This window comes from Cantharellus anzutake (assembly GCF_015039405.1).
Source record: "Cantharellus anzutake strain C23 chromosome Unknown EI90scaffold_7, whole genome shotgun sequence".
Classification (NCBI taxonomy): domain Eukaryota; kingdom Fungi; phylum Basidiomycota; class Agaricomycetes; order Cantharellales; family Hydnaceae; genus Cantharellus; species Cantharellus anzutake.
The window spans coordinates 1,673,852-1,699,121 of NW_024066957.1; the positions used below are offsets into that span (position 1 = coordinate 1,673,852).

The window sequence follows — 25,270 nt, forward strand, 5'->3', positions numbered from 1 at the left end:
TATCCGGGGCGTGGAGGACTTTACCGGCAGTCGGCAACAGGTGTTGCTTTTTTTTTAGTGGAACCCCAGTAGCTTTCGCGATACAGGTGTATTTGGGAGACATGTTCCCAAATGATAGGGCTTTTCCGGGCTGCCACTGTGTCTTACATAATGCATTCCTTTGCGTTGACCCAAATCACTAGTTATATTTCCCGCTTCTATCTTACCTCTGGGCTTCGAGTGACGCGCTGCCTTATCCGGAATGCCGTTTGCAAAACGGTATGCACGTTCGTGCCCGCCAGGCATTGGAGCTAGCCCAATTAAATGACAGGAATTCTCGTGGAATCCCATCATTTCCTGCGTTAAATCTATATTCTCTGGAGGATGCGGCAGGCTGGTATCCTGCCTAGCTCCGCGGTAGATATTGGTCGTACAAGGTGAGTTAAGACCGATCCATGGCCATCGGTCAATGAGAAAGCAGGTTTTTCTCGTTTTACTCTGATTCTTATTTCCCTTTCAGATATGCGCTCCCAAAAATACAGAGTCATTGTGGGGAATTCTTAGTCCGAAAGTATTGCGACTCACCACGAGATATTACCACAGGCGACGTTAGGGATGAATCGCGGACATTCCCTCGTGGCCCGCAGGGACAGAAAGGGATAAGAACGGGCCTCTCACTGGTAGTCGCCCCCTGCATCTGCTTGTTACGGCGCCTCCTCCTCTTTCAAGCCAAAATGAGGTTCACCACACCTCTCATCGCTGCTTCTCTACCTTTCCTGGTGCTTTCCTGTCCCACCCGCATCCGCCTTAATGAAAAAGGTCGTTCAATCCCGATTAGCAAGAGGGGTTCCACCTTCGCCAATGATGGCGTTGTCAACATAACAGCTCTTCAGGCCCACCTTGCTTATGTCGGCGCGTAAGATTGGGATTCCGATGGGGCTTCCGTGAATTTTCAATATCTCTACTTCTCCTAGCAAATACGACGTTGGCATGAAAAATTACGAGAGGAATACCGGCTCAGTCCATCCCCTCGCCCGGGACAGAGTGACCCGCCCCTCGAAAAGAAGTACCGGCACCAGTGCCTTGACAAACCATGAGGGATTTTGGTGCGGCAACATCTCAGTCGGGAAACCTCCTGTTACATTTTCCGTCGGTCTCGATACGTGAGTTTCCTCTGGATATTCAATGAGAGGAGGTTGGAAGTGACTGCTCCAATTCGACATAGCGGAAGCAGTGACTTCTTCATTCCCGATGTCACTTGCAAGAATTGTGGAGCACGTAGTGCACATTACGACTCTAGGTATGTTCGTCCATTCACAATTTGTGATGCTGCATTACATTTATTATATTCAGCTTGAGCTCCACTTCCTCGCGGATGGGGAAAACCTTTTTTATCCGTGATGCCGATGGTTCTCTCACCACCGGACACCAATATACTGACGCTGTCACTGTGACCGGGCTCACCGCCAGGGGTCAAACCCTCGGATCTGCCGACAGCTTCAGCCGGTTCGTCTCCAATCATATCCAATGCTGATCATGGTTCTCATTCATCAGTTGACTCGACAGGGCACTCCAGACTGGGCCGGATGGCTTGATGGGCCTGGCCTGGCCAGCCCTTTCTAAGTTCGGTGCTACGCCTTTCTTCAACACCCTCATGCAACAGGGAACCGTTAGCCAGGGTGTCTTCGCTTTCTACTTCTCAGAGTCCGGCTCGGAACTCCAACTCGGCGGAACCGATGAATTGCTCTACATTCCTCCTCTTAACTGGATCTCTGTGACCCAACAGCGTTGGTGGCGGGTTGGCCTCGATAGCGTCAATGTTGGAGGAACGAAGGCGGTCAGCGGTGGATCAGCCATTATCGATTCAGGTACCGCTGTTATTATCGGTGATTCAGATACAGTTTCGCGGTTCTATCGACATATTCCCGGAAGTGCTGTGTTTAGGACCAGTCGTGATAGTACCACCTACTCTTGTACGTCCCCATTCGTACCTCTACCTTGTCTGTGAAAACCTGACCAACTATTTCATTTTCCCACAGACCCCTGCAGCTATGATCCTCAAATCTCCTTCACGTTTAACGGAATTCCGTATCCCATTGCTTCCAAATACTTCAACCACGGTCCAGTCTCCGGTGGGTCGAGCAGCTGTGTTGGTGCCATTTCCAGTCGAGGTGAATCCGACTTCTGGATCCTTGGTGATCCTTTCATGCGGAGTGTTTATACTGGTGAGCCCTCTTTTTATTCTTCCCGACGATATGAGTTGAGCAGATCTTGGTTTCTCCAGCCTTCGACGTCAACAACTCTAGTGTTGGATTTGCTAAACCTAGATCCCCGTGTAATCCATGATGGAAGGCATTAGTCAACACTCAGGAATGGTGTCCACACCTGGCTGCCCATCGTCAAGGCTTTCATCCCTTTGGGTTGAACCGTGTATATCTCCGTAACATTCCTGAATCCTGATGATGGACAGTTGTTGAGTGAGATGAAGGTCAATTCGGTTTTCCATGTTTCAGTTTGTATTTGCCTTGAACATTATTCGCTATGAAAATGGCATGAAAGTGAAAATTTTGGGACTTTTGGGGAGGATATGTTGAATGTAGGCTACCGGTGTCTTCCCTGGTTGATGGTGCTAGGGTGTGAGAGCTGTGTGTTACAGAGGAAGTTTGTTGTGTTGATTGTCATAGCATGCAGTTTGGGCAAAGGAGCAGCGCCAGATGGGTTGAATAATGGATAGGTCATCATATCAGGAAGATGAAATCTTGATTTCGGAGGCTCTCGCAGCGAATGGTCGATCTGATAGGTCACCGATGACCAATTGCAAGGAGCTCCAAGTCGCTCTTGGTGAGATCAGCCAAAATCTGACGTCATAAAGCCGTAACTGGAAATGATCGTGAGAATTACAAATTCGTCAGTCGGCACATCGCCATTTGGAGGGATCATGTCTGACACTTCCGGCAAGGTTAGTACAAGGATTTCTTTTTTTTCATAGAATTGTCATATCCACAAGTTGAAATAAATCGCATCCCCGGATTGAAGCCTATCAAGTGCAAGGCCGCCATTGTTTGGGTGGGTACATCAGTATACACCAGGGGCCGATATGTGACTTCCGATCCAACGGCATGCGGCGAAATCTAGGCTGCGAAGGAACCCCCAGTTGTCGAGGATGTTGAGGTTGACCCACCAAAAGCGAATGAAGTAAGAATCAAAATCTTATACACTGGGATTTGTCACACGTATGTTGCAGCATCTGGCCCACTTATCAGACATGAGTTCATAGCAGGATGGGTTTACAGGGACGAGTACACTCGAAGTGGGAAGGATCCTGAAGGTGTCTTCCCTGCGATTCTGGGTCATGAAGGGGGAGGAATTGTAGGTTAAAACGTCTCTTATCTTACTGGAACCCTGGAAATATTATGCCCCTAGGTAGAATCCGTTGGACAAGGCGTAACAGACGTTCAACCGGTGAGGATATGTTGGTACCACAGGATCGACGTCATTCTGACTGCTATCTCAGGGAGATCATGTCATTCCTCTTTACACTGCTGGTACGCGTCGATATCTTGGTTGTTCGCGAGTTTCCGCTAATATCACTCGTTAGAATGCAAAGAGTGCAAGTTCTGCACAAGCGGGAAAACAAACCTCTGCAGCAGCGGTATGCGTCAAGTCCCCAAGCCTCTCCAAGTTTAGTTTACCCATTCGAGTACTCCATTGTGCCAGTACGTGCGACTCAAGGAAAAGGCTTGATGCCAGATGGGACAGTTCGTTTCCATTCCAAAGGCAAAGATATATTCCATTTTGTAAGTCGCGTAATGGCTTTCGCCACAGGAATTTGACGGTACTGGATCACGTCGCATAGATGGGCACGTCCACTTTCTCTCAATATACCGTCGTTAGCAAATACTCCGTCGTCAAAGTCAACCCTCAGGCTCCCCTCGAGAAGGTATGCTTACTCGGTTGTGGGATTACAACTGCTTGGGGAGCGGTCACAAAACTTCCCAGTGTTGGTGCGCCTTCTCCAAACCTGAATAACCCCCTTTCCAGCTCTTTACCATTTTCCGGATCTATCAGTGAACTCTTCAGTGGCCGTCTTCGGGTGCGGTTGTATCGGTTTAGGTGTTATCAACGGCGCTGCTCACCTCAAAGCCTCTCGTATTATCGCAATCGACACGAACCCTAACAAAGAATCATGGGCAAAGAAGTTTGGCGCTCACGAGTTCATAAACCCTAATGATTTGGGCGCAAAGAGGATTCAGGATCATCTCGTCGAGATTACGGATGGCGGTCTAGACTTCACGTTCGATGGCACAGGAAATGTGCGTCTCTCTTATGTAGATGAGTATTCATAGCATCCTCAGTCGGCTTCGACAGGTGGATGTAATGCGTGTTGCCCTCGAGGCGTGTCATAAAGGCTGGGGCATCTCGACCATAATTGGCGTGGCGCCTGCCGGGGCGGAGATATCTACTCGTCCTTTCCAGCTCGTCACTGGTCGTACTTGGCGTGGTACCGCTTTCGGTGGCATCAAGGGCCGTACGGAGCTTCCTGGTTTGGTCGAAGACTATCTTGCGGGAAAGATGAAGGTCGACGAATACATTACACATCAGCGAACTCTGAAGGATATCAATGAGGGGTTCCATGATATGCATGTGAGTGTTCAGGCCTTCTGGTGCAGGTGCGAATTTGATTTGTTTTCCTTCTCAGACCGGAGATTGTATCCGCTGTGTTGTTGATATGTGGGTGGTATGAATATTTCACCAAGAACGATTTGTACATTATTCCGACGTTACGCCAAACGAATCCACTTGTGCCCTGCCAAGAAGTCCATCGGTTTGTGGCTATCTAGGAGTAGAATTCACCATTGATATGTAGCATACTATACGAGAACCCATGGTGCACAGTATCCATGGGGCCGTTATGTGATCCGACGCAATGATTCCCGCTTCTCCGACGGTGAGGAATTTATGTTTTCTTTCGAAGGTTCTGTGGCGTATGTGCTTATTGTAGAGGGAATAACGTACTATGTCGCCTGCGTTGTCGGGGCAGGTGTGACGGGTGTCCGATCAGCTAGCTCAGATGAGGTCATTTCCCTCCAACGCCATTTAAGCCCTCCTCTTATCAGTTCATCTCTCTGACTAATGGGCTTGCCTAGTGGAATATCATGAAGAGTAAATTCAAAGAGTATTTTTCATGAGCGCCAATATGTCCTACGATTTTTGACGCTGCATGCAGCACACACACCTTTGTATACAAACATGCCCCATGCTTTCCCATGCCTTCCATCGTTCTTTAGTTTGACTCGCGTGATCATCCAATACGTGTCGTGTCGGTTGAGTCTGTCCCATCGGACCTGACGGAGGTGAGAGCCGACACCATCTTGTGGCAGGCGGGATAAAGTTTGGTAAAGCGTTTGGGTCTGCTTGAGATGGACAGAACCAGGGAGAATTTGGTTCAGAAGCTTTTGTGAGAAGGAAGACATGGTGGGGAAATGGAAAGTGTTGACGCGCTTGCAAGCGCTAGCGCAGTGGTGGTGGTGGTATATTACCCCGCAGCCTCGTGATTACGTGGCACCACGGCTATATGCAGAGGGATTATCTGGCGTGTAACTTCCGAAGTGTGGTCCTCGAGATTGTGTCGAGCTAAAGCGGAGCGAATGATTCAATAGAGACTTTTTGACGTTGTTTACTGTACAATTGTTTCCGTCGAGGCTGCAGAAGCTCAGTCGATGCGATACCCGGTTTCGCCTCTTACGAATGCATCAAGCCGCCAGTGCTCATGGCGTCTTGGTGGAATTTCATTGAGAAATACTCATTTTCTGAGAAACTCCGCAACTCCTCTTTCGGATGTGGTTGATGCACGAGATGATACCCTGAAGCGCTGCATTCGCCCCACATGGTCTGTTCACGAACTATTGTCCACCTATCCAGCACCCAAGATATCGGATGCGACGCTGGTAAAGCTTCACCGGGTTTCTGCACTCATTCCACCCCCTCTCGATTCGCACGCCTATTCTGAGCGCAAACACCAACTGGAGGAACTCATTCGTCTCGTAGAAGCGGTGAAGCTTGTGGACGTAAGCTCCACCCGGGGCACTAGCATTCCTGATGGACGTGTATGGACACAAGGCCGGCCAATCGATGCCCCAGACTTGAATAACGAGTCGTCTGCACCACAAGTATCGGAGGAACGAAATATATTACAACATGCTTCTAAGTCTGTAGACGGGTACTACGTTGTTGAGTCGCCTTCATTTAGGGCATGAGGGGGGCTTCGTTTGTTCGCTGGATTGTGGCTTGCGTGGTATGTACTTTTCCCCAGTCTAAATTGTGTGCTCGTTGTCGACTAACTAGCCTATGGTATTGTAAGGAATCCGTGGTGGATGCAGGAATGTTCATTCTTACTGTAATGTACATAAAACAACTGTATTTACTTTGAAATGAATACATCCATTCATCCATCCGACGCGAACGGACAGATTTACACAAGTAGCCCGCCGCGGAGGCCTCTCCGTGGCGCGCCCGAGCCATTCCAGTTGACCCAGAAACACTAATGGAAGAAGAACCTGTGCACATCGGAGGTTTGTCGGTGGAAGCCACCTTCGCGGAACTGGGAGTACCTGACGCCGAAGCAGCGACGCACGGCGTGGTACAAGTACAAGACCACGATGGATTTTCAGGAGACCCCCCCCAATTGACGCCTCCCCAGCAACATCCGCACGGTAGTCGCAAAATTCAAGTCTCGCTCTCAAGTAACGTATCTGTGGATCAGACGAAATCCAATTTGGAGGTTGGGCCGCCAATGGGTGAGCCCTCCTCTAAATATGCACCCATGGCGACTCTCGCGGTTCGTCCCAATGTCCTGGACGAAGCTACCCACGAAATGCTTGACGCACGTGTCGTCGAGTTCGTGGGCGATTTTGTCAAACTTCCCCGCGAAGACTTTCGTCTTCTTCTTCTCAAACAATTGTCAACCAATCAGCCGGACTACTCAACTCGAAAACGTTACCGACAGTTTCAATCACACATCCGGAGTTGGGTCCTAAGTTAGATGATGCATGGAACGCTCAATCGTTCAAGGAGATACGAAACTTGGGTATGAACCAGAAGGTTTGGCTGTTATTGGATGGTTCTGATAAACTGTGATCGTTACAGAAATTCTTCGTCCAACTGTCCAGCCTGTGGGTTCTGCCAACCCTGATGCGATACTTGATTCTCAATCATCTGAAGATGGTGGGTGGAGCGTTGCTTGCTTGTGTTATTCTTTTCCGAACCCGTTCCAGCGTCGGTCAAGTCGTGGTCTTCCAGTTACAGAGGAAACGCCGCCGACATTCTTTACCAGTACATGACGGGACAAAATATTCCTCATGCATATGCTCCCCTCTTACCAATCGTACAGTCCTCTGGCATGGGAAAATCGCGAATGGTCGACGAGTTCTCCAAGCACAACTTTGTTGTCCCTTTCAATCTCCGTGTGGGATATGGAGGTGATATTCTCTTCTTGTATTCTTCATTTGTGTGATTATAATGTTTCAATTTAGGATATCCGGCTCCTGACGAAAATATCTTGCTTTGGTTCTTAGCCCCTGGCTTCAAAGAACATGAAAACGATGCTCGTTTCAGCGCATTTCTCACTGCGTTGTTCGAGAAATTATCCGACGTCATTGGAACACTGCAATCAAGTATCCGCGACTCTTCTGAGCTCTCGGAGGCCGAGAAGTCGGCCGCATTATTGGAGTATCCTAGTTCCCTTGCCGGGCAGTTTCGACTTTTTATGACAGTTGGACAGCGGTTTAGTAAACAAGCTCCTCTACGTGTAAAATTTTACGACGACGTGGTGGCGAGAGCGAACGAGGCAAGTCTCTGTTCTGTGTCGCCACTATGTCACTCACCATCGAGGCAGCTATATAACAGGCCGATGACTCCTACAGAAAAGAAAACACCGCCCGGGAAGTTCACAAGCACAGACGGTCTTTCCCGGCAGGTTGAACTTGATTCTGTCGTCAAAACAGTATTAGCGAAGATCGACGGTGAATTCGAGCTCAAAGCGCAGCGTACTCCCATATTGAGTTTGGCGTTCGATGAAGCCCACACCTTGGCGCTTTCATATACTGGTAGAGGGCCGACCCAATTCACATCGTTGAGACGCGCATTGCGGGGTTTATGGTCGTTCCCTATCTGGAGCCTCTTCTTATCTACAACAGGAAAATCTGACCAGTTCTCCCCTCCACATTCCCATGATCCATCGAGCCGCATCCTCCGAGGTCAACTTGCCAGTGTCAAACCGTTCAGCGCACTGGGTTTCGATCACATGGCGATGGAATTTCATGAGGGCATGACTCTGAATGATGTCACTGCGTTACCTTGTACGTTCTCCCAGATCTTTCTTCGCTATCATGGCTTCATGTCATCGTAGATGGATAACACGTTACCAAGAGGGCGGAAAACACGTCAAAGACACGATCACCGTATTTGCTATCGAAAAACTTCTCTGTCGTGCATGGAAAAGGGACGACTTGGCCCCTGAGGAACGGTTTGCCGTGATGTCTCGTCGTCTTGTGCTGGACTTCGATACGAGCATTTACGTTGGTCAGCATCGACCGTTGGCAAACAGGAACCAGATGACTCAAGTCGAGAAGCACATGCGCGTATGCTTGAGTGTCAAGGAAGGGTTTGAGTCTGTCGTCACGGTTGCAGCGTCGGAGCCGATCCTCACTGAGGCCGCGGCTACCATCTTGTGCACCATCCGAAATAAGGTCCCGTCCTGTCAGATGTTACGAGACATATTGCAGTGGCCTGGACTGAGTGAGGGAGATCGGGGAGAACTCGTTATCTGCAACATTATTATCGACACCCTAGATGGCCTTATGTCTAGGGAAGGGGAATGGAAGCCAGGGGGGGTCCCAGTGACCTCGTTGTTCAAGGCTCTCTTTGCCCGCGGGATCTACGACAGGTCGATCAAGGATTCTTTGCCCTCAATGACATACAGTCGCAAAAAAACATTTGCTGCGACATTCAAGAACTCACGCATCTACGTTACGTATTTTATCAAGGTTCATGATTTCAAGGTACTCTCTGTTCAGTATCTCTTTAAGCTTGCTGTTCGGGGCGTCGGAGTTGTCTGTGCGGATAATCAACGTGGCGTTGATGTGGTCATCCCAATTCTCTACAAAGGCACGGTACTGCAAAAGGACAATATGACTGTCTTCATGATACAGTCGAAGAATGATCGCTCTTACAACACCAGACCGTTGCAAGACCTATTTGACAAGATGGACCCGTTCAAGCTTGGAATTTTCACCAAATCAATAAAACCACCCCCAGTGATTTGAATGGTGACTGCACTGGCATCGAAGGAATCCAGTGTCTCTACTATAGCGCCACCCGGACGGATGCAGCCATCAAGGCAGTTCCGGATGAGTGCCTTCACCTCATTTGATATCTGGTGTACCGGGGCTTCTTCAAAGACTTTTCACACCATTCGGTCCCAGGATGAGGGAACATACAATAGGGAGTTTCACAGTTCGCTGAAGTGGGTCTAAACTGGATTATGAATTGGATCTAAAATGGACAAAATTTGACTCACGTGCGACCCAAGTTTAGAGCGACTTTGGGTCCAGTTTAGATGCTCCAGTTGGGCGTTCACAGTACAAGCCTCTAAAGTGCATCCAAAGTGGGTTGGGTAAGTCCGTCACCCATATCCTCTATGTTCCTATTATGTAATTAGCCACTCTAATGCCCGTTCCTTCTGATCGCAAGCGACTCATCCATTCTACCATCCAGCATGCCCACCGGCTCCGTGCATGTTACTATCAACAATGCCGAACTCTCAGACTAAAGGGTACCGACTCTGTTAACTCCAGCACATCCTCTGACAACACTAGTAACCCGGATACCAGTTCAACCTCCACATCAACAATGACCAACAGCAGCAGCAGCAGCAGCAGCAGCGACGACAACACTGACACTGGCAATGGTAACACCGGCAACATCTCCCAGCCATCCAACTTGTCATCGGTTGCTGAATGCAACCAAGCACTGCAGTCCCTACATCGCTCATTCAGGCGGTCCATGTTTCGGGTGCGACTTTTCCTCTCCACTCTCCTTTCCACCCGAGTCCTTTTTCCACATGATGTCCCGAAATGCAGCCAGTTAGCGCTTATTCTTTTGTGCTATAAAGAAGATGACCCCCCCCGCTTCCGTCAAAATCTACGTGTCTCACCTCACACATTCAACATCCTCGTCTCCCTCATCCAGGCCCACCCATGTTTCCAAAACAGCTCCAGGAATGACCAGTGGCCTGTTGATTGCCAGCTTGCAATTGCTCTCTATCGGTTTGGCCATTTCGGCAATGCAGCATCTGTTGATGCCGTTGCACAGTGGGCAGGCTGCAGTGCAGGCATGGTTGTCAAGGCCACACATCGTGTTATCATGGCCTTTTTGCCGCTGCATAACCAGGCCATTCAATGGCCAAATGCAGCTGAGAAGCGGGAGGCATCGGACTGGGTGGAGAGTGTGTCTTGTCATGCATGGAGGCCGGGTTTTTGTATGGTGGATGGTACTCTTCTCCCTCTCGCATCCAAACCAGGACATTTTGGGGAGCAGTTTTTTGACCGGAAGTCCAACTATTCTCTCAGTCTTACGGTATGTGGATTACTATCAATTTATATATATATGTGGAACACCGGTATTAATATCCTTTTAGCTTGTAACATTACCAAACCTATGCATCATCGACTATGTGCTTGGCCCCCCTGGCAGTATGCACGACTCAACAGCATTCAAGGAATCCCGTGCATTCAAAGAATCTGACCAGCTTTTCCGCAACGGTGAATGGTTGTGGGCCGACTCTGCATATGCACTTTCCCCATGGTGTATGGTGCCTTACAAGCGGCACAATCACTTGCAGCATCAAACCGCCAATTCAACTATCATTTATCTATGGTGAGTTATTTCCAAGACCTCTCATGATCATTCATGATTCAAACGCCCCCCTTTACAGGTGCGCATAAGGTCAGAACATGCTGTGGGGTACCTCAAAGGTCACTTCCAGTCACTTTGTGGACTCCGTCAACAGATCAATTCAGAGCGCGATTATGTACTTTCGCTTGCATGGGTCCGCACATGTTTGATCATCCACTCTTTTGCAGCGCATGTTGAAGATGAGGAGTATGAAAGTGATTTCTGGGAATGGGTTGAGGAGGGCAGGAGTGGTGAAGATGATAGTGAGGATGATGAACCAGTTGCAGGTTTCACCTGGGGTGGAGCAGGGTCGTCACTGCCCCGAGAATCGGAAGGGCACCGGAAGCGCCGTCTTGTACAGGCAGCTCTTTTTGATGCTCTCTACTAAAATTTTCATATTCAAATATTTGTACTACGTGTGTATGAGTATGAAGATGAATTTTTTGTGGTTTTTTCACACTGAGCATAAAGAAATCTAAAAATTGAGACTCCCAAAATCAAATGTGGGATCATGCTGTTGTTGTGGCTGTTGCTGCTGCTTTGTTGCTGCTGTTTGTTGCTGCTGCTGTGGCTGTGACTGGACCTGCGCAAGTTGTAACTGAAGCCTGAGCGACTCAATTTCAAATTTACGGTGCATCTTTTCTCTCTTGAGCTCAAGCCGTGCCATCTGCTGTACATGATGGTATTCAGCCTCTTGTTGAGCTTGAACCTGATCAACCCGTGCTGCCTCATGGAAATCAGCAATAAAATCTTTGCAGCCCTTTGACCCTGATGTGCGTGAAGCCGTGAGCGTCAAGTCAACCTTGGACTTGAGTGTGGCAGGCCCTGGGGTTGACCTTGCCAGTGTATGAGATGAAGACACACTTGAGTCTTCTGCATTAATCCCTGGCTTGACATCAGGGAGCTGCGAGTCTGGAAGGGAGAGTGGAAAACCAGTGGGCGACTCCATGCGAAAAAGGGTGGTGTCTGTATTAAGAAGTCCCATGTCAACCTGAGGTGGTGGTTCGGCCCAAGAAATTGGTGAGTTGACATGGGAAAGCGGTGCATTTACGATGGCTGGTGGTGAAGGTGGACGGGAGGTATTGGTCTCAATGGGTGCAGCAACTTGCTCTGGAGGCACAAAGACGGCTTGTTCAAAATCACTTACCATCTTCCCAGTGCCGCTTGTTGAGTTTGTTACCATCTGGAATGCGTATTTTGGATGCTCTGACCACCATCCATGCAGTGTGTTCCACCACGGGAAAGATGCACGAATCATCTCTTCAAAAATGAGAAAATAAGCAGTGTACCAAGTAATTGACATGTACGCTACCTAGCTGGTTTCTGTGCATTTCATTCTTATCCTCATCCTCATCTTTGAGGCCCTCACCGGTCTGCTGTAGCATTTTGCGATATCCGGTGTATGTCTTCTGTAAACTACAATTGGGAGAATACTAGATGAGCTACAGTGACCTCAGCAACTAATAAACTTACTAAGTGATCCGACCTAAGACAGAGGTTGCATAGCGCTCAGGTTCCATTAAATAAGCGCCGTGATCCGGTTCCCCTTCAACATCAAAGACAGCCTTTGCTATCTCACGGTAATATTCAACTTTGGGTTTGCTACCGACAACCTAGGTGATAGTGAGTGGTGAGAGTTGAAAGGCATCATATTAGATGCTCACCTTTTTCCGTGACTCCTTCCTTGCATCCTTGACAGAATCACTGAACATTTTCAGTCGAACATCAAGGTGGTTTGTGAGATATTCAATTAGGCGCTCTGTCCAGCGTTCATTGGTGTCCCATTGAACCTTTGGAGTGCGAGGCTCAGACTTAATTTCAGCCTTGATGGCAACCATGGGTGGGGTGGCACTGGCAGACTCATTGTCCGTTGTTGTACGTGAGCGGCGCCCTGATCGTAGCTGAGGGACCGAACCCTCAGGGTTTTTTCGTTTGGCTGGCATGGTTTGGGAAGTGAGATGGTGGTGACGGTGATGGGGTGGGGTGATGAGGGGTGAGGGAAAACGTGCAAAGGGACAGGTGACCTAAAGCGGAGAACTGTACAGCAAGATTTGCGGACTTATGTATAAGGCCGAATTTAGACTGACTTTAGAAAATCGACTTTAGGCCAGTTGGGGGACTTGAGCCCCAAGTCAAAGTCGTCAGTTTAGAATGAGTTAAGATCGAGTTTTGTCACTCACGTGTCACTTTAGGAATTTCACTTCAGATGCAATTCAGCTGACTTCAGTCAACCGTGAAACGCCCTAATGAATTGCTGAAGATGTCACAGGGTGTCCCTGATATGTTTGAGCCTGATGAAGGATTTATGTGGGACTCTGTAAGGAGTATGTACCCTGGTGGAGCATGTGATTCTAGCCATTGGTCATTTTGTGGTAATGAATGAAAAGGGCATCTTTGGTCAATAGGGTGATTCATGAAGGCAAAACTAGGACAAAACTAATGCAAAACTAGCACACAACTCCATCACGTGCGGATGCAGTTGCGCCTCAACTGTCTGGACAGTTTTGGGTTAGTTTCAGGGTAGTGCAGGGGTGGGTCACACCCACTTTGAACCCTTCTGGTAATTCTCCAGTGGGCCAGGTTTCCATTTGGCTGCTGCGGGGGCAGGGGCTGCAGCTGCAGGAGTGGGAGTGGCAGGAGCAGCGGGAGCAGTTGGAGGAGCAGCGGTTGGAGGAGCAGCGGTTGGAGGAGCAGCGGTTGGAGGAGCAGCGGTTGGAGGAGCAGCGGTTGGAGGAGCAGTGGCAGGAGCGGGAGCAGCAGGAGAGGTGGGAGCAGCAGGCATGGGAGCAGCAGATGCGGCAGGAGCGGTGGGTGCAGGAGCAGCAGGAGCAGCAGGAGCAGCAGGAGCAGCAGGAGCAGCGGAAGCAGCAGTGACGGTTGTGGGAGCGGCAGGAGCGGCAGGAGCAGCAGTGAGGGTAGCACCTTGTGGGCTTGGGGCTATAGCTGGTGAGTGTCAGAAACTGTATTCGAGGTGATCGCGGGAAGCGGAGCGGAGTACGGTGGCGTGAGTGGTCACTTAGCTAATGAGCTACTCCGTTGCAAGGCGTCGTGGGGGTTGGGACTTCGGCTTCAACGACTTGGCTAGAGCGTTGCGCCACGCGTTCTAGGCTGTCCCATATTTCACGTTAGTGGGAGAGACCTTGCGGTGATGTTGACTTAAGCAGGGATGAAGTTGAGAGGTGAACTTAGGATGAGAGTACTGGGGGGGGAATTCTAGTCGATATTCGAACTAAGGTACAACGACAGTAAACTACAAGTATAAATACAAAAGGAGAACAGAGAAGGGGCCAGTCAGTCCGCATGGGATGGGAGTGGGATGGTAAGTACGACAGAACTAAAAGAGCGATGAGGACCAGGGAAATGGAACAGAAGAAATGAATGGAACAGAGGACGGCAAAGTTGGGAGGCAGAATGAATAGGCCGATAATCTAGACGCCAATATGGTGGCAGATCAGAATGTCAATATACGAATAAATCAAATGTCAATAAAGGAATAACCAATTGTCAATAAAGGAATAAACCAAATGTCAATAAGGAGCAGATCAGCAGCGACCATATCGCCGCTAGTTAGTTACGAATGAGTAAGAATAAAATGGTATCGGCTGAATGGCTGAGGAACTCAAGTGGTGGCGGGGAATGAAGGAGGCACTGCTACAGGGCCGTAGAACGGGAACCACTATCGGCACCGCTAAGTGATGGGCAATGGTGAGATTAACGGGCGTGAGTAATGGGCACAAGAATGGGGGTGCAGAAAGTGGTAGAAGGGTGGAGACTTTGCGGGGCCATGACAGTGAGTGTCAATATAGCAGGTGGACAAGCAACAGTAGTGGGATGACTTATGGTGTGGCAGTGCAGCACTTGGTCACTGATTTGAGGTGATTGGCTTGTCAATGGCCAAGAGATGTCTATGACTGGGACTTTGATGATCCAATTTGGCCAGTGTGACCTGTTGGATGAACAAGCCATGATGATGTGCCAGTACATGTATCATGCTCACATCCATTACTGATGTGTTAGATGTTTCAATGTTGCCTGCATTCCTGTTAGATACTGATCTGGGGCCAGTGCCGAGGTTGTGCAGGCTGGCCATGTGGGGCTGTGCAGGCTGCTACTTGGCTGCAGATACTGTTATGGTTAAGCTGTAACCCCAAATGGACTTGATGGATGTCTCACATGTCTTGCCTATTTCAGTTCCATCTCAATTCATGTGGCTTTGCAATTACCTGTATGACTTGGATGTCTCTCTTGTTTTCTTGTTTCATCTCACATGTCTTAGCCTGTTTTCATGCATATAAGGAGTTGACCAGTGAAGATGGATTCTTCAACTGGTCAACACCCGTTGCCAACCTGAATTGACTTCTTGTGATCTTGTGACTTGTGACTTGTGACTTGTGATCTCACAACTCTTGCTTTGCTCCATTCTGTTCCCATGCTTGTTAGCGCTGAGAGGTCCATGACAGATACCGGTATTGAGGGGACAAGGCCCAAGGGTAGGGCATTTGGCCTCAGCAATTCTAAAGGAGCACTGTGCCCCCTAGTTGTCTCCTGGCCCTCATTTCATGTTATTTAGCTTGCCTTGTCAGGGTCCAGAGCAAGAGGTTGTTGTCATATCCATCCCCGGCCATCGACTTCCGGTCCCTCCGATCCCTCTGGTCTAACTCCACTCCTTCCTCACTAACCTCGGAGCTCCCGTATTCCGCAACCCTCTCGGTACCCCTCGATGGTCACCACCCCCTCATTTCAATTTATTACCTACGCCTCCCTAAGTATGGAGCCCCGAAGACTTCCGGACAGCTCCGACGTCTGCTAGCGCACTCCCGCCTCTGCTGGGCAATACACTCGCCTGCCCTGCAGAGCCCACCTTCAGGCCTATCCCTCTTTCCGTTTCTGGGTTATTGCCTGCCTTTCCACTAACCCCACGACCCGACTCGTCGGTAATATTCAGTCAGCTAATGTTTAACCCCGTTAGCTCCGCTCCGTTCGGCTCCGCCAATTGCGGACCCGTCTTCACTGTAACCATATATATATCCAACTTGTACATAGGTTACACTCCAGTAATAAAATCAACTAGAGTTACCCCCCTTCAGTTCTGATTGCCAGTCAGTAAGTTAGGGCACGGACGTGTCACTAGGCACAGTGCTCTTGGCATAAGTCGCTGAGGCCAAAGCCCTCCATCACAGAGACTCTCCCTCGTCTCAAATCTGGTCTCTGACAGTTGTGATGAAATCAATATCAGAGCTGAAGTACAATAAAGGATATATATAGGGAGAAAGAATGGGTAGAAGCAGACCCAGGCTGAAGGCCAAAGGGTCCAGAAGCTACTGGAAGCAAAGAGCAGGGTTGGCTGCATAGCAGCCAGCAATAACTGTGGGTCAGAACAAACAACAATGGATAAATAACAAAGGAGCATAGGGTGTCTGTAAGGGATGGGTGGTAGAGCGGTGATGTGTGCAAAGCGTGCTTTCTTTATTTGATCTTTATTCTTTGTATACAATGTAAAACAACTGTATTTACATATGTATGGCTCATGTTAGAATGGGCAGACTTGGACGACTCTGGAGTGGAATTGGAGACTTAGCGTGGAAGGACCTCAGCCTCAGCGACTCATGCGGAGCGCTGTGCCATTGCTGGTTGTCCTAGGGGTCCCTAATTTCGGATCTAGCAGAGGGAAAGTCTCTTGGGGGGAATTCATGTCGATTTCGGACTGAGGTTACAATTTACTATGTACATTGTATATAAGGAGGGGTCCGGAATCAAAAGGAGCGAGGGTAGGATGAAAGGAGACAAAGGGAGATGGAAAGAGGAACAACACCGAGGGTCAAGGGTTTGTCAGGGACAGCTCCGAGAGCGGCGAGGTCCCGGCGCGAGGGACTCGATGGGACAGATGTCGGCTATGCGTAGCGGCGGTCCCGTCGCGGGGTGAGCGTCCCCGACCACTTGGTCTGAAGTGGGAAGTTGGTTTATCATTAAAAGGAAGAAGCTATGGTATTTACCTGAAGTGGGAAGTTGAGAAGAAGGCTGCTTCTTCTGTTCCCACCCCAGGCACTATTATATACATGCGGTCAGGGTCACGTGGAGGAGGCCACGTCATCTCCGCGCACAGCCGCACCTCCCCGGGTGTCTCCGCGGGAGATCCCGGAGGTGGCCGCTGTCAGGAACGTGCCAGAAGCGTATCCGGGTGACCCGCGAGGCACGCGAGGTCATCCGGGCTCGTAAGGTCGGAGGGGCGGGACTTTAGCTTCAGCGACTCAGGTGGAGCGCTGCGCTTCGTTCTTACGTTGGTGTCCCAATTTCAGACAGAAGCCTTACGATGAGGATAAGAGTTAGAGGGGGAATCCAAGTCGATATACGAACTGAGGTACATCCGGTGTAACCTACATGCGTTATAAACACAAGTAACTAAATGAGAGCGGCCCGGAAGGAGTGGCGGATCAAGCGCGATATTAATGAATGAAGAAAGGAACAAATAATCAATATCGGCAAACTTGGTCAACAAAAGGAAAGCAAGGAACAATAGGAGGAACAATAGTCCGCAAGTGGACAAAAGAGAAAAGGCCATCCGGCCGTCTAGCAAGCCGTCCGGCTGGGGGCGGACAACAATGAAGCGGGCAACCTAGGTTGGGAGGTACGCGCGCGAGGGAGGAAGTGCGGATGAGGGTGACGGGTGGACGGATGGGTGGACGGATGATGATGATAGCGGGAGGGATGGGCCAAGTGACACTAGGACGCGTAGAGGGAAGTGTCGGATATGTCGGGTCATGACAGCCGCTCGGTAGGCAGGAGTGTGTGCGGCGCGTGCGGCGATCGGGGGAAAGGGGTTAGGTGTGTAGTGGTACATTGTCAGGGACCGACCCGGGGTCGAGAGCGCCCGGGTGTATCGCCCGAGGCTGAGGGTCCGGTAGGTATGACGCGGGCGCGCATAGCAGCAGGCCCGAAGCAGACAAGGGTCCCTGGCCACTAAGACTAAAGTGGGAAATGTGTTATTGTCATTATCAAGGAAGTGTAAGCTACTTGCCTAAAGTGGGAAATGTGAGAAGAAGGTTGCTTCTCAGTTCCCACTTAGGCTGTGTTTATATACATGTGGTTGAAGGCCACGTGGGAAGCGCCACGTCATCCGAGCACACAGCCACCTCTGTCTGGGTACCTCCGTAAGAGGTCCTAGGAGCGTCCGGTGTGCGGGGGGTCGTCCGGTGTGTCCGGGTTCGGGCGCGTTACGCTGTGGCCGGGTCAATGGTACATTGATACAAAGGAAGTCGTCCGTGTGATAAGAAAGGAATAAAGAGGAGAGAGAATAGAAAAGAAGGAGAGGAAGGAAGGGAAGGGAGAAAAGGGGAAGAGGGGGGAGGTTGGGAGGAGTGGATGGTGGGGCACCGGGTTAGGTGGGGCCGGGTCAGGCGGGCGTGCCCTGACATACATAGAGAAAAGGGAAATTGACCGTAGAATAAAAAGAGAGAGAAAGGGGAAAAGTGAGGAAAGAGACTCGGGGGGTGATATCGGGGGAGCGGAGTAGGGTAGTGCGGCGCGGGGTGCGGGGTCGGGCGGGTGTGCCCTGACAGGGTTTGACTCAATGGTGTTTCTCAAAGGAGGAATGAAGGGCCAAGGCCAAGGAGGAAGGAAGGGGGTTGGGAGTGGGGAATGGCTAGCTGACTGAATAGAAAGGAAGCAGCAGCCCAAATAGGAATGAGGGAGAATAGCGGAATTGAATAGGACAATGCAATAGTTGCAAGGTCCGAGGTAAGTCTGGAAAGTCTGAACTCGGAAGTTAAACTCCGGAATATTGGCAAACGTAATTAAATGGAATGAGCTAACCAATACAATGGGTATAAGCGGAGGTGGGGTCAAAGTCCGAGGTCGGAGCTAAGACCGGAGGTTCCGGAGACGGAGACGCGAACGGGATTCCGGAGTGGAGGTCCGGAGTCGGGAGCATAGGTTTTGCGTACTCGTCTGGAAGGTGTCGAGGTTGGGGTTGGACCTGGAATGTCCCGGAGTCGGACCGAAGGTGGTGTCAGAGCCAGAGGTGGGATAACCTCTTGGGAGTCGGCAAGGAGGAGGTGACGGAAGGGAAGTAGGACTCCAGAAGTCAGGTTCAGAGTTCTGGGAGCCCAGAGCGGAGGTCGGGATTGTATGGATATGACAGCTCAGGCTTGGGTAAAGGGTTCTTTACTCTTTACTGTCATGGCCATGCATTCCATCCCATTAACCGCCCATCCCAATGCTGCCCAAGCCCATTCCCACTGTGCTCGCGTGAGCGCTTGCCCTGACCTCAGCCCTATCCTCCCTGAGGACTCCCTGCTCACTTCCCCACTTGCCCCTAGGCTCCCCTACACTTGGCCGACTGTCAGGGCACACACCCTGACTAGCCCGGACCTGGACCCGCATCTGGACCCACTACACTTCCCATGTGCATTCCTGTGCTGCATGCTCTGTGCGCTGCATGCTCTGTGCGCTGCATGCTCCAGCCCTGGATCCTGCCTTCATGTGACTTCTGGATATTCCTGGAAGTTTTCCTGATATGGTGGCCACTGTGGGAAGATGAGAAGTTAGCTTCCTTCTCATCTCCTTACCCACAGTAGTAGGTTGTGCCCTGGATAGGGCTGGTTACACATAGGGCTGTGGACCATAGGGGAGGGTCATGGGGACCTGTCATATCCATACAATCCCGACCTCCACTCCGGGCTCCTGGAACTCCGAACCTGACTTCCAGAGTCCTACTTCCCTTCCGTCACCTTCTCCTTGCCGACTCCCAAGAGGTTATCCCACCTCCGGCTCCGACACCACCTTCGGTCCGACTCTGGAACATTCCAGGTCCGACCCCAACCTTGACATCTTCCAGACGAGTACGCAAAACCTATGCTCCCGACTCCGGACCTCTGCTCCAGAATCCCGTTTGCATCTCCATCTCCAGAACCTCCGGTCTTAGCTCCAACCTCGGACTTTGACCCCACCTCCGCTTATACCCATTGTATTGGTTAGCTCATTCCATTTAATTACGTTTGCCAATATTCCGGAGTTTAACTTCCGAGTTCAGACTTTCCAGACTTACCTCGGACCTTGCAACTATTGCATTGTCCTATTCAATTCCGCTATTCTCCCTCATTCCTATTTGGGCTGCTGCTTCCTTTCTATTCAGTCAGCTAGCCATTCCCCACTCCCGACCCCCTTCCTTCCTCCTTGGGCCTTGGCCCTTCATTCCTCCTTTGGGAAACACCATTGAGTCAAACCCTTGACCCTCGGTGTTGTTCCTCTTTCCATCTCCCTTTGTCTCCTTTCGTCCTACCCTTGTTCCTTTTGATTCCGGACCCCTCCTTATATACAATGTACCTAGTAACTTGTAACCTCAGTCTGAAATCGACCTGAATTCCCCCAAGAGACTTTCCCTCTGCTAGATCCAAAATTAGGGACCCCTAGGACAACCAGCAATGGCACAGTGCTCCGCCTGAGTTGCTGAGGCCGAAGTCCTTCCATGCTAAGTCTCTGATTCCATTCCGGAGTCGTCCAAATCCGCCTGGTTCTAACAGGACCCAGGAGTCGTCCCCTGACACTGACTCCCCCCACAGCCACACCAGCCTCCCTGCCCTGAGTCTGCCTCCAGCCACTGCACCTAGTGTGACTCCATGACATTGCCTACTCTGCCCACTTGGCCCTCACTGGGCTGCTACCATTTACATGCTCAACTCTGGCCCAACTCCGAGTCCAGCATTGATACCATTGTCATCGCTGCTATCGCAGCCCTACACCCCTTCGTTTATTTATCTGTTATTGTTTGTTTTGACCCTTGGTCATTGCTGGCCACTGTGTGTCCAACCCCACTCTTTGTTCCCTTTTGCTTCCAGACCCTTTGGCCTTCGGCCTGGGTCCGCTTCTATTCATTTCCTCTTCCTATATATATCCTGTATGATACATTATAGTACTGTCACAACCCAGTGTTCCCTGGAGTCAGACGACCTCCTCCCCAACCTTTTCCCATGCCTGAACACTCCCTGCACACTCCACTCGCCACTGAAGGAGAGAATGAAGGAAGGTCAGTTGGGAGGTTCAAACAAGACCACCACCAAGCTGTTCCCTGGTTCTTTAGTTAGGATGGGGAAGTGTACTAGTAAAATTTGTTGTAATTATAGTACCAATCCGAGTGTTTTGGCTAATTCTATTTTATGGGTTAGTCTAAAAGTTTCTGAGAAATGACTTACAGATAAACAAAGCCCTGTGGAGCTGTTCCTCTATTGTAATCCTAATTGCTGCCTTTTACTACAGTGGCAATATTAACTGTATATCACTTTTTTGCGCTGGAGTGACAACTAGAAATGCTTGAGAAAAATAATACTCTATTTTCTTACTTCTCTGAGGGGGGGCGAAAAGTTGCAGAAAGGATCTCCCTTTTATACTCCTTGGGTTGCCTTCCTTTTTCATGCTCTACCTTGTATTTACAGGATTTATTTACAGTGTATTTTCCTCAAACTGAATAAAAATAAAATTTTCATGCTATAGTTCTACTGTGCTCAGCTGTGCTGAACTGCGACTCTACTGCAGTCAGACTGCGCCTAGAATCCTTATTGTCCTTCCTCGCCTAAGCTATTTTAATGGTTTAATTAGAACTTGACTGCGCTGTCAGGGACGCATCCAGGGTCGAGGCAGCCCGAGGGTAATGCCTGGCACTGAGGCCGTCGCTGGGTGTGGAGCGGGCATGCATACTGGCGAGCCCAGTCTGGGACGATGGTCCCTGGCCACTCAGACTGAGGTGGGAACTGTGAGTTGTTATTAAAAGGGGAGGCTATGCTACTTACCTGAAGTGGGAACTGTGAGAAGAAGGTTACTTCTTCGGTTCCCACCCCAGGTACCTTTATGTACATGCGGCTTGGGTCACATGAGGTTTGCCACGTCACCCCACATACAGCTGCAGTCATCCAGGTGTCCCCATGGGGGATCCTGAGGGCATGTGCTGCATGCGTGCATGCTGGGTTGCACCGTGAGGCCGTCTGGGGCTGGGTGTGTTGTGCATGCATCGTGGGCGGGTCAATAATACATAGGTATGAGGAAAGGTCATCCGTGTAGATAAAGATAGAAGAAAGAACGAAGGAATAAAAGAACAAAAGGATAGAAAGGAGAACAAGAGTTGATGTTACAAAAATGGGGCCGGAGGTGCCCATTTTTGTCCATTCTGGCACAGGAATAGGGAAGGGGGTTGGACATAAGGGTTTACAGGTTGTTTCACAGATGGTTTAACATGCAGTTGAACAGGTAGTGTGGCAGTGGGTTTTTGTTGATTATTGATTCGATAAACTTAATTACTATACAAATCATGTGATACAGAACCCATAAGAGTCTAAAATGGGAAATTCCCATTTCCATAACATCGCCCCCCAGACTCTTATGGGATTCTGTGCAGAAGGCCCCAAAATGGAGGAAAGGAACAGAAGAGAAAGGTTGTGAGAAGTCTCACAATAAAGAAAAAGTCCCTCAGCCAGCACCAAAACCCAGTGGGAAAGCTTGGCATGAGGTTTAAATTACGAAACAAAACATCAAAATTATAAGAAATTATAAGAAATAATGTAAATGAGGCCTCAGCCCCCCAGACCTCTATGGTCCCACAGGGAGGTGGCTCACCAGGTGGTCGCATAGGCCCTAAAAGATTTGGGGCAGACAGAAAGGGTGCCCCAGAATGGACTCGGAGCTGAGTCGAGTCCGCGCTACAAATAGCAGAGCAGAGCCAACCCAAAGGTGTTGGAGTGCGGTGGAGAGGAGGCCGCACTGAAGGAAGTGGGGGAGAATGGTGGGAGAGAGGGAGTGGATGTGGATGTGGATTTGTCGGAATCGGCAGAGGTGTCGGAGTGGGAAGTGGAGGAGAAAGAGAGAGGGGATGCGGCGTTTCTGGGGGTGGCACAGGGATGAGGGGATCCAGAGAGGGTGTGGGGCGCGTGGAAATGGGCCGGGTGTGCCAGGGAATCGGTGGTGGAGCAACCGGGTGTGATGGAGGGAGCGGCAGATGCGGCGAAATCGACATTTGCGTCGGATTTGGCAGATGCGACGGCGTTGAAAGGCGCTGAGGGGCTGGAGGGGGAATTGGAACAACCAAACGCGACGAAATCGCCGGTTTGGGTGTCGATTTTGACCCAAAATCCATCAACTCGTGAACTGGACGCGTCTGCGCAAGCGGACACGCAATTGCACAAGAATGACGCGAATTGGGGGGGTTGGACAGCGTTAGAGTGGTCGTTTGAGGGAGGGAACTGGCTGGGGAGCGCTGGGATCGCGTCAGAGCGGCGCTAGAAGGCTGCATTTCCAGCGAATATGAGGCAACAGCCTCCTTGACGCGTTTGAAATGTAAATAGAAGTCAGCCAGTCGCCTAACCAAAAAGTCCCAAGCTATATGCGAGCTACTCAGCTGGGATCCACCCAGTATCAAACTACAATCTCCCCGGGGGTCCACCTCAAAATCGTGCGGCATAAGTCCCAGTGCTGCTGCTGCCTGGGTGAATTTTCGCGCTTCTTGGACAAGAAAGCGCAGTTGGTGATGGCGCGAGCGTATGAGGCGATAGAGGGCTGATCCTGTGGCCCAATCGCGCTTGCTTTCCATCCCAATCTTCTCCAGATTCAGCTGTCTCCATTCCAATAACAGATCCAGCGGTGCGTGCGCGCTGTAGGAGAAATAACGGCCACACTATGGAAACCCATTATGGAAATATGCCAGATAAATCACAAAAACCTCATACGACAAGTAGATATGAGAACATAGAAGGACCTGAATTTTAACGAATTTTACGAATTTTTACGAATTATTACGACTATACACGATAAATCGAAAGAAAGAAAAATAACAAAAATACTTCAAGCTTACCATCAACGAGACGGAATTCTCGGGGGAATTTATAGCAAATATTAAACCAAGAATTAGGACAATCGACCAAGATTTGACTATAAAAATAATCAGAGAACCTCCACGGAAACTACTTTCCCACGTTCGAACACGTAGCAAGGATGGAAGTACCACGGAACAAAGATTCCTCAGGAACTAATGCAAAAGTCAAAGTCGTGTTTATAATAGGAAATGTAGATGTCACCCAAACGGAACCAATGAGAGTAATTACAGGGAAACTACCCATAAACGACGGAGATATGACTAAAACTCCTGCAAAACGAGGACAATGTCTAAAACGCAAGCGCGAAGATTAACTAGTAACGACCGAGACAAGCTTGATAGCCCATTAGAAAGGAAAGGATCTACTCTTAATCCTCCCAAATTTTCATAATAAAAGGATCATGCGTTAATGAGAAATCCAATAACGGGAATAGCGACATCAAAAGTCCGAGCTCAGGGACAAGACGATGATTGCGTAGGATCCATAATTAAAATATACAACGAAATTTACACGGAAATTATGAAAAATAGGAAACTATAGTTATGCAAATTCTCAGCCCAAACGGTCCAGCCGTTGTGAAGTTATACCCATGACGGGAATATAGGAATCTGCATCATGTGTAATGACACGTGAGGGTGGCGATGCGCAGGGAACCGGCCGTCGGAACCGAGATCCGCACTTCGGCAGATCGCGAAGACCAATTTCCGTCCAAATAAGGAAGAGCCCGGTCAAAACAAAGCACGAAAAGTGCAAAACAACCTTAGATCATGAGGGAAAAATCTGAAATAAATCACAGAAGCCTATATGAAAGAAATAAACACCCGCGCATATCATAAATCCCGAACAACTAAACGAAAACGGCTCCCGCATACGAACAACTATGGGAACGACGCACGTGATTACCGAATGTGCGTGCGAAACTTTGCTAACTCAACGAATACAGGGAAATAGGACACAACCTTAGTACCATTGGAAAGGTGGGAATAAATGAAAATTTATGATACCAAGAACGTGAGAAAACATCCAGAAATGAATGAGATACAAGGACATGAAGTTAGAAACCTGAAAACACGCGGGAAGACAGCTTCAAGAGGTCTAGAGCCCTAAATAAAATACATAAAAATATGATATCTTCGAGGACGACCTACTATAACAACGAACAATACATATGGAGGATTAGGATGTGATAATACAAAGGGGAATCAGGGAATATGAACGAAATTCACAAAAACTACTAAACTACGACGGACCATGGCGGGAATTTTAGGGAACAATGTTCTAATGAAGTAGAGAGCTATAACACATTCGTTTGAGTAATTCTTGATTACTAGCAACTTTTTCTTTCAGTTTTAAACCTGAATAATTCACTCATTTATCATTTCAGTCTCATTTTAACTAAATGTCACTAAATAAAATTGGAATAAATCAGCTGAAGGTCTCAGCACAGTCGCACGCATAGTAATGCGAGGTTTGAATTCAGTATG

The 25,270-nt window shown here is 49.4% G+C and overlaps 7 protein-coding genes across 7 annotated transcripts; 5 read left to right on the top strand and 2 right to left on the bottom strand.

Annotated features, from left to right (window-relative positions):
- Positions 1-18: 18 nt before the first annotated feature.
- Positions 19-2,556, top strand: EI90DRAFT_2967624 (aspartic peptidase domain-containing protein). The gene is made up of 8 exons (XM_039055602.1): positions 19-416; positions 500-895; positions 954-1,142; positions 1,205-1,279; positions 1,333-1,485; positions 1,546-1,952; positions 2,019-2,204; positions 2,264-2,556. Exons 1-8 carry the CDS (start codon positions 364-366, stop codon positions 2,323-2,325), a joined length of 1,521 nt encoding a protein of 506 aa, XP_038921029.1. The 5' UTR covers positions 19-363; the 3' UTR covers positions 2,326-2,556.
- Positions 2,557-2,917: 361 nt separating this feature from the next.
- EI90DRAFT_3279508 (formaldehyde dehydrogenase) lies at positions 2,918-5,033 on the top strand (the record flags this gene model as incomplete). Its single annotated transcript, XM_039066681.1, has 12 exons — positions 2,918-2,938; positions 3,016-3,045; positions 3,115-3,212; positions 3,273-3,348; positions 3,403-3,441; positions 3,494-3,524; positions 3,578-3,631; positions 3,697-3,776; positions 3,836-3,983; positions 4,048-4,292; positions 4,348-4,623; positions 4,679-5,033. The coding sequence occupies 12 exons, from the start codon at positions 2,918-2,920 to the stop codon at positions 4,721-4,723; spliced, it is 1,143 nt and encodes a 380-aa protein (XP_038921030.1). The 3' UTR covers positions 4,724-5,033.
- EI90DRAFT_2908107 (uncharacterized protein) lies at positions 4,995-5,453 on the bottom strand (the record flags this gene model as incomplete). Its single annotated transcript, XM_039054309.1, has 2 exons — positions 4,995-5,122; positions 5,216-5,453. 2 exons carry the CDS (start codon positions 5,451-5,453, stop codon positions 4,995-4,997), a joined length of 366 nt encoding a protein of 121 aa, XP_038921031.1.
- A 222-nt stretch (positions 5,454-5,675) lies between these two features.
- Positions 5,676-6,412, top strand: EI90DRAFT_3040676 (uncharacterized protein). The gene has a single exon (XM_039059027.1). It carries the CDS (start codon positions 5,700-5,702, stop codon positions 6,234-6,236), a length of 537 nt encoding a protein of 178 aa, XP_038921032.1. The 5' UTR covers positions 5,676-5,699; the 3' UTR covers positions 6,237-6,412.
- A 111-nt stretch (positions 6,413-6,523) lies between these two features.
- Positions 6,524-9,302, top strand: EI90DRAFT_3118241 (uncharacterized protein; the record flags this gene model as incomplete). The annotated part of the gene is made up of 6 exons (XM_039063081.1): positions 6,524-6,917; positions 6,986-7,066; positions 7,126-7,203; positions 7,254-7,457; positions 7,512-8,328; positions 8,387-9,302. 6 exons carry the CDS (start codon positions 6,524-6,526, stop codon positions 9,300-9,302), a joined length of 2,490 nt encoding a protein of 829 aa, XP_038921033.1.
- A 2,677-nt stretch (positions 9,303-11,979) lies between these two features.
- EI90DRAFT_3013203 (uncharacterized protein) lies at positions 11,980-12,875 on the bottom strand (the record flags this gene model as incomplete). Its single annotated transcript, XM_039056641.1, has 5 exons — positions 11,980-12,042; positions 12,080-12,192; positions 12,245-12,348; positions 12,406-12,545; positions 12,597-12,875. 5 exons carry the CDS (start codon positions 12,873-12,875, stop codon positions 11,980-11,982), a joined length of 699 nt encoding a protein of 232 aa, XP_038921034.1.
- Positions 12,876-13,192: 317 nt separating this feature from the next.
- Positions 13,193-13,806, top strand: EI90DRAFT_3013204 (uncharacterized protein; the record flags this gene model as incomplete). Its single annotated transcript, XM_039056642.1, has 2 exons — positions 13,193-13,256; positions 13,412-13,806. The coding sequence occupies 2 exons, from the start codon at positions 13,193-13,195 to the stop codon at positions 13,804-13,806; spliced, it is 459 nt and encodes a 152-aa protein (XP_038921035.1).
- Between the last annotated feature and the right edge of the window lie 11,464 nt (positions 13,807-25,270).

Excerpts from the sequence above, each read along its gene's own strand:
- EI90DRAFT_2967624 (XM_039055602.1), top strand. The coding sequence starts at position 364 with ATGCGGCAGGCTGGTATCCTGCCTAGCTCCGCGGTAGATATTGGTCGT. Across the intron at positions 1,486-1,545 it reads TCTGCCGACAGCTTCAGCCG|GGCACTCCAGACTGGGCCGG; the intron begins GTTCGTCTCCAA and ends TTGACTCGACAG. Across the intron at positions 1,953-2,018 it reads TGATAGTACCACCTACTCTT|ACCCCTGCAGCTATGATCCT; the intron begins GTACGTCCCCAT and ends ATTTTCCCACAG.
- EI90DRAFT_3040676 (XM_039059027.1), top strand. The coding sequence starts at position 5,700 with ATGCGATACCCGGTTTCGCCTCTTACGAATGCATCAAGCCGCCAGTGC.